Source organism: Dryas octopetala, chromosome 7, assembly GCF_963921425.1.
Source record: "Dryas octopetala chromosome 7, drDryOcto1.1, whole genome shotgun sequence".
Lineage (NCBI taxonomy): Eukaryota > Viridiplantae > Streptophyta > Magnoliopsida > Rosales > Rosaceae > Dryas > Dryas octopetala.
In genome coordinates this window covers 19760334-19772512 of record NC_141372.1, presented here as the reverse complement: position 1 = coordinate 19772512, position 12179 = coordinate 19760334, and the positions used below count along the sequence as shown (strand labels likewise).

General features: G+C 35.7%; 2 protein-coding genes and 1 pseudogene across 2 annotated transcripts; 1 reads left to right on the top strand and 2 right to left on the bottom strand.

The window, feature by feature from the left end:
- Window positions 1-1691: 1691 nt before the first annotated feature.
- Window positions 1692-2526, bottom strand: LOC147280346 (uncharacterized; annotated as a pseudogene).
- Window positions 2527-6031: 3505 nt separating this feature from the next.
- Window positions 6032-8368, top strand: LOC147280345 (berberine bridge enzyme-like D-2). The gene is made up of 2 exons (XM_086252188.1): window positions 6032-7667; window positions 8274-8368. The coding sequence occupies exons 1-2, from the start codon at window positions 6032-6034 to the stop codon at window positions 8366-8368; spliced, it is 1731 nt and encodes a 576-aa protein (XP_086108314.1).
- Window positions 8369-10978: 2610 nt separating this feature from the next.
- On the bottom strand, window positions 10979-11861 carry LOC147280344 (uncharacterized). Its single transcript, XM_086252362.1, has one exon. The coding sequence runs from the start codon at window positions 11853-11855 to the stop codon at window positions 10998-11000; it is 858 nt and encodes a 285-aa protein (XP_086108488.1). The 5' UTR covers window positions 11856-11861; the 3' UTR covers window positions 10979-10997.
- Window positions 11862-12179: the final 318 nt, after the last annotated feature.

Here is a 12179-nt window from a genome sequence, read left to right as displayed (position 1 = left end):
CATGATTGAAAAGTAACTTAATAAAAGAAGGCGAGGTATACAACTATGATAGTGATATTCTGATATTGTCAACATAGCCAACAAGCATGAATTGCCAAAAAAGTTGTCTATATAAAGACCATTTTCGTGATATTAAACTATGCCACAAAGGCAAAAAACAAACAAATGTCACTATCTGTTAGCATATTTAATGACAATATTCGACTTAATTAATATTACATAGTTGATCAAACAAACAAGATTTGAATATAAAATGATAAGATTAATTAAAGAAAGATGTCACTGCCTTGGATGAGTACAGATAATAAAAAGACAAGCTCAGAAAGAAGACATATAGAAGTGTTAATAGGAAAGATTGGAAAGTACAAGAATGAAGCAGTAACTAGTCCGTTAGTAACATAGTTATTATCATATTACCATCTGTAATTTTGTCAATAGGAGAAAATTACTATAAAACTTATCTTCTTAATTATACCGTCTGTAAAGAAGCAAACTATTTTAACTCTTTGGTTAATTTTGTATTAGTTATGGACGATTGTACTTGTAATATTTTGAAGAGGTATACTATTACAAACCAAGGTTTTGTTTAATTAAGTACTTTTATGGCAACAAAAAACCAAATTTGGCTTCTAAAATTACTAGTTCACCACCCCTAAACATTGGCAACCATCATGGAGTGGTGAGTGCCATTCTTTTTTTTTTTTGTTTTGTGTGTGTGTTGACTGTAATGTGTTACCCAAGTAAAGATACATTTGACATTTTCTTCATTTGATTGATATTCTCATATAATATATAAATGCACATCTTGCAAGAATAATACAATTGAATAAAGATACAATGATTGATGTTACATTGGGTAAAAATACAACTACATGTTCATTGAAAAAAAATAAAATAAAGGTACGTACAAGTTTTGAACTAGAGAGAAAAATAAAATATGAAGGAAGAGAAAAGAAATGAAGTTATATAATCAACACTCAGAACAAATTCAGACTTTGTCTTCATTTTCGCAAATGTTACCAAAGTTTGAAATTATACATAAGGTGTATATTTTTGGTTTCCTACTTGAGGGGACCTCGAGTAGTACTCAAGTGCTACTCGAGAAACTATACATAAAGTGTGTATTTCGGGTTTCCTACTCGAGAGGACCTCGAGTAGGACTCGAGGGGACCTCAAGTAGTACTCGAGAAATTATACATGAGGTGTGTATTTCGGATTTCCAACTTGAGGCCTCAAGTTTGTACTCGAGTGCTACTTAAGAAACTATACATAAAGTGTATATTTCTGGTTTTCTACTCGAGGGGGCTTCGAGTAGTACTCGAGTGCTACTCGAGAAACTATAAATGAGATGTGTATTTAAGATTTCCTACTCGAAGGGACCTCAAGTAGTACTCGAGTGCTACTCGAGAAACTATACATAAGGTGTGATCAAATTTATGAGTTTAACATTTATCAAAGCCAAATTTACGAGTCATGTCAAGAAGATAAACATTTTTCATTCTCTTTGATTAAAAAACAACTTAATATGAAAATATTGGAATTGATGCAAAAAAAAATTACATAGAAATACATATGAAAAGCATCTTTTAATAAAAGTCAAATCAAGTAATGAGAGTCATTTCTAATTTTCTTAGGGAATTTCAGAATATAATCTAATATGAAATTCAAGTCAAGTACATGTGGGAACACAATTATGATCTAGGATGGAGTACAGTTGGATTCGGGCAAGTTTGGCGGTTGTGACCTGTCCCATTGCATCTACCACACTTCTTTGTTGCCTCGTCCTCCCCTTGAGATAGAATTCTTTGTTTCTTGTGTCTTCCAGGCACTACTCGTCTGGTTAGGGGCAATATAACTCTGTTTTGCACATCTTCAGGTACATTCTAGTCACTCTTATTGCCAACTGGCCAGATGAACTCTGCGTATGCTAACACAAGTGCATTAGCTGTGTAGTATTGGGAGCACAAATTGTTTATCGATCAATTCTGATATCGACATGCAATAGTGGCATGGGCGCATGGAAGTTGATCAAGATCAAACTCTCTAAAGGTGCACGTCTTTTCATTCAAGTCTACAACGCAATCTTGGTCTCCATCATGAGTTTACAATGCATAGAGATTAATCGAAGACACTTGCATAGATGAAGTTATCTATATATATAAATAATATAATAATAAAATATCGATATATGTATTACACACATATGCATACCTGCATATGCAAGCCTTTCCTATTATTTGTGCGTACTTTATTTTCTACCCATTTTGTCAAGTTAGAATTCAGAGAACTTGTGGCATTTCGGCGTTCATCAAACCATTCTTGGAGCACCCTTCTTAGGTGTTCCGCTAAAGCAGTGATAGAAAGTTGTCGAACATCTTTAACTTTCGCATTTATAGATTTGGCAACATTGGATGTCATCATGTTATATCCGTTTTCATTGAAATGTGCTCTAGACCATTGATGATACCCAATCTCTTCAAGATATCTACCCATCTCTCCATCTGTATATGCCCATATGTTAGCCATTATGCTATTAAGCTCTCACACAAGGGCCTCGTTGTTGGAGTCAGGCCTTGAGAACCTTGACTGAGGAACACTGTAGTCCTCTTTGTGATTTGGCAATTGTGGGCGTGCCACTGTTAATGGCCCCAAGGTCGGATACAGAAATGGAATCAAACTCAGTTTGGCCCAAAGGCCATTTTCATCGAGCTCAATGTAAATGTATATGTTGTGATATTAAACTCATTTTAGCCGAGAGGCCATTGACTTAGTTTAATATGAATGTCAACTTGATTTTGTGTTATGATCTAACTTTCTGATCTGTTGATTGTACGGCCAAGCAAGGAACAATTTTCTTAGCTTAAGTTCTTTTTTATGCCTTGCTCCACAAGGATTTTTTTATAGTAAATGCAACTTGATGACAAACAATTCAATTGGTAAAAAAGCATAAGATTAACTTAAAACCAAATCAAATTGATGTGAGAGAAATGGAAACACAAACAAACCTCTTATGACAAATATACATGAATCTACTTTCATAAGGAAATCATACCAAGACAGATGTACCTCGGCAGAGCTAACAAACAAGGATTGCTTGAATTGACTTAAATACAAGGGAAATAGCTTGACATGAGCTATCGAGGAACTTGCTTGCTGATCTTGATGAGCTCAGAGAACTGGGCAGATTGTTTGGTAAGTGGGTAGGCTTTTTGAGTGAATGAGTGAGCTTGAGTGATCTTTGAAGGCCTTGAGTAACTGGAAAGCTGTTTGGGAAGGAGATGAAAGGAGGAGATAGATAATATCAGTTTTGATATTGTTTTAGTCTTGGGCTGTTTTGGGTTGATTGTGTATTTCTTGGTGTTGCCTTCTTGATGTCTTTTTATAAAAAAAATGACCTTGAGATGGTGAAATGACATTGTGATAATGGCAATATGATGGCTGGTCTTGACTTGTGGGTGAAGTGTGCTAGTGGCTTTGCTTTTCTCAAAAAGGCATGGAAAGTTGCCTTAATTTTGGCCACAAAACTTGGGCTCTCTTTGGACTGTGCTTTGGATGCCTTCCCGTGCTTAGAAAAATTGTAAACTACATCTTGTTGGAAAGCCCTAGATGTCCTATTTCTAATCATATATCATATGCCTCAATCCAAGCTCGGACAAAAAAGTTATGCTCCACACAATGCTGCTGACTCACTTTTCCACATATCCTGTATGGTTACTTGAGTACCACTCGAGTAGTACTCAAATGGGCCTCGAGTAAAATAGGTGAAACACACATCTCCTGTATGGTTACTCAAGTATCATCGACTACTACTCGAGGGGGCCTCGAGTAAAATAGGTGAAACACACATCTCCTGTATGGTTACTTGAGTACCACTCGAGTGCTACTCGAAGGGATCGACGAGCTCGATGATGTCGTCACAGAAGAGACCTACAAAGATGAGAAGTTGTATGCCATTGACCCAATGCTAATTTGGAGTGTAAACAAGTTGTTACCTATATGAAATATACAAGCTCCATGGTGAGCTTCTGGAAACACGTTTTGCACAACTTTATCGATACTTCCGTGTCTAATAGATACAAATACTAAGTTTGCTACCTCTCCAATTGCCCTTCGCAATTTTTTTAAAAACCATGACCAAGATGCATCATTTTCTGAGTCTCCTACACCAAATGCCAAATGATAAATTTGATTTTCTCCACTATAGCACGCAGCCACAAATAAGGTGCCAAGATATTTACCTTTTAAAAATGTTTCATCCACACCTATCACTAGTCTAATTGAACCATGAAAAAGTATAAAAAGTGTTATCTTGATCAGTCTCTATATTTTGTTACTATACCTGGATTTTTTCTCTCTAACATGGAACAATATGCGGGAAGTATGGCGGAAGATTCCTCTGGTGACCTCCTGACCATATCTAGTGCACATTCTCTTGCCCTCCAAGCTTTCTCATAACTCATATTAACTCCAAGGTGTGTGCGCATATCTATGAGGTCAAGTTATAGGTATGTTCTGAACCAAGTTGAAAAAAATTACGTTCAGCTCCTACAATTCGTATTCAGTTAAATACAAAAATGGTCCACGAACTTAGACCTGTGTCTCAATTTGGTCCACAAACTTCAAAACGTGACAAATTGTCTACGAACTTATCAACTTGTTTCAATCCAATACAAACATTAACTTCCATCTAAGAAGTTAACAGAAGTGATCATATTCAATAAATTAAATAAAAATGAAAAGAAACCCCAAACACACCATTTTTTTCTTCCTCCTCCTCTTAATTTTTATTGTTTTTTTTCTTCTTCCTCCTATTTTTCTTTAAACCCGTACAAACCCCAGCCACTAAAAACGATGAAAAAACAATTAAAAAATTTAAGAACCCCAATGATCTCACCCCTACCCCAACGCACCCCCATGAAAACTTTGAAAGAAATTTTTTTATATTATTTTTTTCATTTTCTGAAGAGGGGTTGTTTTTTAGTAGTTCTCAACTCGTTGTTTTTAGAGACTATCCTACTCACATGAAAAAGAAAAGAAAAAAAGAGAGACCAATCATACTAAATACTAATTTTGTTTTAAAATGTATCCCTTAGTTTTGAAAATAGAAAATAGTTTTTAGATCCTATGCCAAACAGCCATAGGTCCCTTTGCATAAACCCTTGCATTGTTTTTTCAAAAGGCGTTGCACTAGTCAAAGAGAAGGAAAGAAGAAGAGGCTACACGACTTTTGCAGATGATGTGTTCTCTGGTATGCGGTCAAGATGAGATTATTTACTTTTCCAGTTTCAATAGGAGGTTAGTATTAATCAGTAAAAGTTACAATCATAAAATTGGAGTACATGTTATTGTTTTTTTTTTCCTTGGATATGTATGTATAAAGATATTTGTATTAATTTTTCACATGTAATATATAAAGATATTTGTATAAATATCACATTAACATGATTGTCGGATATATCCAAATAATAGTGACAAATGTAACTAAAAATCCTAAAGCCTAAGACCAATACCCACTAAGTGTCTCCATGCATAGAGATATGTAAATATATGTACACTTATACATCATCTCTCAGATAAAAACACATGAGCCAACGTGAGCAGGCTTTGGACCCTTTGGTTTGGCCGGCATGCCGGATGCATATATCGACATTTTGTAACTTTTTAAATTAAATAATTCATCCTTTGTTCTAAATATGTAATTTTGTCTCTCTCACCTCCCATCCCCATCCTAACCACTTTTGTATTTTATCTCATGCAAGCTAGCTAATTTTGTCACCTTCCATGGTGGTTTGAACCCATTAAATATAGGCTTATGCAAATAAGTCTTAAATATATGTGGGGGAGTTTCACTTCACTCAACTTCCAATTTTAAACAATTGCCGGCCAGATCATACCAACCTTATATTGATCTCTTCATCTGTTTGTCTTTTATGTATTACATTATTCTTAATTTTTCTCTATTAAAATCCACCACTCGTGTTTCGTTTAGCTTCATAGCAGCTTTCGAAACCAATAGAAACCGAGCTAATTCATGGCAATTTCCCTGAGAAACCCTTCTACTCAAATATTCCTTATCATTATGTGTTTTCTTGTTCCTTCTTTAGCTGAAACAACAAACCAAATCACTTCTTGTTTGACTCTTTATAATATTAACAACTTTACTACATTCCCCAACACAGAGAATGACTCTACAACTTACTATAAGTTGCTAAATTTTTCCATTCAAAATCTTCGTTTTACTGATCTCACAGTTCCTAAGCCAATTGCCATTATACTTCCGAAGAGTGTTCAGCAGTTAATAAACTCTGTATTATGCTCTAGAGAAGGGTTGTTGGAAATTAGAGTACGGTGTGGTGGACACAGCTATGAAGGAACATCATCCGTTGCCGCTGATGGAGCTCCATTTGTGATCATTGACATGATGAATTTGAACAAGGTTACGGTGGATTTGGAAACCGAAACGGCATGGGTGGAAGGAGGTGCAACACTAGGTGAGACGTACCATGCAATTGCCAAAGTGAGCAATGTTCATGGGTTCTCAGCTGGGTCATGCCCAACTGTAGGTGCCGGTGGCCATATTGCTGGTGGCGGATTTGGACTAATGTCCAGGAAATATGGAGTTGCAGCTGATAATGTGGTGGATGCACTACTTGTTGATGCTAACGGACGGTTATTAGACCGAGCAGGCATGGGAGAGGATGTGTTTTGGGCTATTAGAGGAGGTGGTGGGGGTGTTTGGGGAGTTGTCTTTGCTTGGAAAATCCAATTGTTGAAAGTGCCAAATATTGTAACTACTTTTGTAGTGTCTAGACCAGGAAAAAAAGGCCATGTAGCAAGGCTTGTAGATAAGTGGCAACATGTTGCACCTTACTTGGAAGATGACTTCTACATTTCATGTTTTGTTGGTGCTGGGTTGCCAGAAGCCAAGACTAGTACTACTGGAAGTGGGATATCGGCTACATTTAAAGGGTTTTATCTGGGTCCAAGAAGCTATGCCATGTCCATCCTAGATCAAGTTTTCCCTGAACTGGGTGTTGTAGAAAAAGATTGCACAGAAATGAGTTGGATTGAGTCGATCTTATTCTTCTCTGGCCTAACTAATGGAAGCTCAGTATCGGACTTAAAAAATCGGTACTTGCAAGACAAGGGGTTTTTCAAAGCCAAATCAGACTATGTGAGGACCCCAATTTCTCATGTTGGCATAAGGGATACCCTGGAAATACTTGAGGAAGAGCCGAAAGGGTATGTCATCTTAGACCCTTATGGTGGGATTATGCAGCATATAAGCAGTGAATCCATTGCTTTTCCTCACAGAAAAGGCAACCTATTTACAATTCAATACCTTGTGAATTGGGAAGAAGAAGATGATTACAAAAGAAATGAATACATAGATTGGATAAGAAGATTATATAACTCAATGACACAATTTGTTTCATGGGGTCCAAGGGCAGCATATATCAACTACATTGATCTTGACCTTGGAGTGATATCGATGCATAATTTGGTTCTGACTGGGGATGAGGATGCTGTGGAGATTGCAAGGGATTGGGGTGAGAAGTACTTCTTAAATAATTACGATAGACTGGTAAGAGCAAAGACACTTATTGATCCAACCAACGTTTTCAATAATCAACAAGGGATTCCTCCAAAGTCTCTCACTTCTGCTCAGAGGTAGATGTGATCATGTGATTGTGAGAGGATATCAAAACTTGTGCGACTGATTTGTATATCCTCTATGATATCTCTTGGTCTATATGCAACCCTTTCATACTTTGATTTTATACACTGGCCAATGAGGGAACTACTAGCTTGTCGATGATCGCGATGGATAATATCCAATGATCGAACATAAATAATCACTACAATATTTCCTTACTTCAAAATATTCTGATGATGGCACCTGGATTGCACGAAGTCTCCACTTGCAATATCATCCACGCATATAACCTCTAGATATTTTTTAGTGGATTTTTTCACTTTGAACTCAAAACTCTTCCTCATTGCAATGATACCTAATTTTTCTTGCAACTCTTTTTTGCTTGGGTACATCTGACCAACCAAAAAATCTTCATTTGTGTTTAATGAACCAATACTATCATAGTCTTTTAAGCTCTTACCCTTACCGGCTAGAAGATGGTGGGTTATAATTGGCGTGATCGGGCTAAACATCAACATGTTATCCATTATCGTGAGGCACTTGAGAGGGTTGTACATTATCTGCATCTAAATGAGGGATGTCAAATCTTGTACCTATACCATCATCATCAATTATGTTATTGTCTTGGAACATAGCAGCATGATTATCAAAATCATTGTCAATCCTATGGTCAAATCGTGCCGGTGTACGAGAGAAAGTGAATGCGGATGAGTGATGATTTTCAAGATTAGTGACAGGAACTTCTAACACAAAGTCATCAAATTGAGATGGAAATGTAAGTCTAGTTCTTGTGACCTCATTACTTCCACTTGCATAACTTGACACCTTATGTTCAATAGTGATATATAATGGAATCTTGTTGGGTTGTATAAAAAGACTATCAAAAACCCAAGTAGCCACATCATCTTCATTGGCTATTTCCATCATATTATACAATCCTAAATTGCTCTTATATTGATAGTGTATTTTGATTCCATGGTCACTTAAATTCAAACCAATACGGTGGAGTATCTCATGCATCAGCTCTTGATAAGTAACTTCATCTGACAATAACATACATTTTGCTTGACCACGTATGCACCCATATATGAATTGAGTATCAACCCACCTACCACCATAGTTAAGCATGATCGCAAACGTACATAATCATTTCCTGAAGAAAAATAACCAAAATAAACCTCCGACGAATAAAAAAAAAAAAAATTCTACTCACTCATCAATAAAAGAAAAACAGTGATTTTACTTGATGTATAGTCGAGTATATCTCAAGTACCCTTCGAGCAAACTAACTTTAATAAGAAACTAAAAAGTTCGTGTAATACTCGTTGGGTACTCGAGTGGGAAACCTGCATTTCATCCTAAAGACCCATGAAAGTCGTTTTTTCAAACAAAAGATTTCCTTCTTCGTTCTTCCAACAACAATAGGAACCATAAACTAGCTATGTTATAAAAAAAATATCTAGCAATTAAAAGTAAGAATAAAGTTATAAGACAAATCTTGTACTTTATATGATTTCTCACAATCCAACTTTTAATGATGGCTATTGAAGGAGATTGAAGCTATCTTAGATTATCACATATGAGAATGAATGATGGACGTTGAGGAATGGGTCTATGACAGAGGAAGAAACTAAGACGAGGGAGGGTGAACTGAAGTGGGAGAAGAGGGAAATACGTGAGGGAGGGCAGGGACATTAGGGAGGGCAGAAAGAAGACTCGGAGACCACACTGTGTAGGTTTCTGAGTTTTGGCAGAGACTTAAGTGAGGGAGGGAAGAGGAAGAGACATACATGTGTAGGTTTCTTGGTTTTGACAAGTTTTTTAATGTTAAGGGTATTTTGATATTTTCTCAACCCATTTAGGTTGGTTTTCTATGAAAAAAAAATGGTTAAAAGTCTTTAATGGGTTCAAAAAGTGGTCATTTTTTCAAATTTCTCCATAAGTAATAAAAAAAATAGATGGACAAATTGGTATTTTCCAATGCACCAAAATACATAACATCATTAAGTGGATTAGGTTTAGTGACTAAAATGGGCTGGGCCATAGACTAAAATATAATTTCTCAAAGACTTATTTACTATTTCACCCCTGAAAGTAACTTCTAATTTAACTTCACCTCTGAAAGTAACTTAATTTAACTTCACCCTCTAAAGTTTATTTTGTATCACATTACCCCCTGAAACTAATTCTTGTGTATTACTTTGCCCATTTTTTATTTTTACAAACTTTAAAAATTAATTAAAAATAGCTCCGGACTCAACAAAATACGCAAAAAATTCCTACGGATACTAGTACTAATTTACTATGGGGTAAAATTACCAATTTTCCATCCGAGTGTTTCCAGAAAATTAAAATACTTTATACTCTTGAAATTCATAAGATAATTTTTCAAACTCTAAAAAATACGAGGTTTGCACCGTTGGTTTTCTAAATAATAACACTACCTTTCTTGTGAACACTTGCTACCCAAAAGACCTCTAGGTCTTAGAGGAAAATAAATTCTAGAATTTCCGTAAAGTCTTGGAAGAATTCTTTAAAGCAGGTTTTTGGTATTTTCAAAATATTTTTGGGAATTCATTTGAGACTTTACGAAAATTTTAGAATTTTTATAGAGGAAAATTTATTTTAATTTTCTAGAAATAAATTTGAACTTCCCAAATTTTCTAGAAACTCTCAAAGGGTAAATTGATAATTTGACCCCACAGTAAATTAGAACTAGTCAAGACGAGTTCGTAAGAATTTTCTGTATATTTTTCTGAGTCTGAAACTATTTTTAATTAATTTTCAAAGTTTGTAAAAATAGGAAGTGGACAAAGTGATACACGAGAATTAGTTTCAGGGTAATGTGATACAAAATAAACTTTAGAGAGTAAAGTGAGAATTGAAGTTACTTTCAGATGGTAAATTAGTAAATAAGCCTTTCTCAAAAATTCAAAATATACCATTCACTAATATGCGAAAGAAAATTTTGTATTGACCTATTTGTAATATTGAAACTTTTTATTAATTTTTTTGTAATTTGTTATTTTTTTTTTTCTCTATTTTGGATGTGTGTGTGTTGACTGTAATATAATGTGTTACTTAAATAAAGATAACCTTTTCTTCATTTGATTGATATACTCATATAATATATAAAGGCACATCTTGCAAGAATAATACAATTGAATAATGATACAGTTGTTGATGTTACATTGGGTACAAATTGTCAAATACAGCTACATGTTCATTAAAAAAACAAAACAAAAAAGTACCTACAAGTTTTGAATTAGAGAGAAAAATAAAATATGAAGGAAAAGAAAAGAAAAGAAAGGAAGTTATATAATCAACAATCGGATCAAATTCAGACTTTGTCTTCATTTCCGCAACAGTTACCAAAGTTTGCTTCTCTCCTCCTACATAACAAAACCATGGAAAGCCACATAACACCCTTCACCAGCTTAACCATTCCAATAGTCACAGTCAAGTAATATAACCACCAACCAACAAAGTCAGCCACCCCTACATCCATTGACAGCTCACTTTTAGTCTTGACCACAGCCACCAAAGACTCAATCTCTTCCCTTAACCTCCACCACCATAACCAACCAAAGCTCACAGCCATGGCCACCTTCTCAACCCACCATTCCTCCCTAACCCCATCAAAAACGGTGTCGTCCACCACCGGTTTTACCACAACTCTACACCAATGAATCATGGTCTCATGCAACCCCAGGAAAAATATGACTCGGCTGATCAACAAACACCTCTCAGTGCCGAAATTAGAGCCGGCGATCCCCGTGGCGATGCTCTCTTCAATGCCCAAACCAACGCAAACTTGCAATGTGCAGAGGAAAATCCATGCAGTGCACAAACGGGGGCGGAAAACTGGAGTTGGGACCTCACTTATGAGGGTGATTTTACCTGTGAGGCCATGGATAAGAGCAGCTACGCTAACAAGGGAAACAAGCAAATAGAGAAGAAAAGGGGTGGTGTATAAGAAGAGAGAGAAGATATTAGAATAGGCAGAGGGCTGTGGATTTTGAAAGGTGAAGCTGAAAAGATAGCTTGCACATGAAAGCCTGGCTAAGAGAAGAAAAGAAAGAGGAAGCAATAGACTCAAGAGGGTCACTGTGAGAATGTGGAAAGGTTGCTTTACAAAGCTCCAATTCAAGAGCTGCAGCTTAGCCCTCTGTTTCCAATACTGCCAAACCATGCCCATTTTTGTTCCAAAACCAAATTCAATTAGGTAGCTAAAGCTTGTTTACACTAAGGAACATAATATGAGGCCTATTTATATATATATATATATATATATATATATCTGACTTTGTAATAATTAGTTGCAAATAATAAGAACATATAGTTGTTGTCACGTCCATATTCTACATTAGTTGACATCTAGACATGGTCTTACACCTACTAGCTAGGTAGTTTCCATGCCTCCATGAATTAATTAATTTATCATTTCCAATGAAATATATATTTGAGTTTGAATTTTCCTCCTTACTATTATACTGCCCACTAGGACTAATTTTATATGATA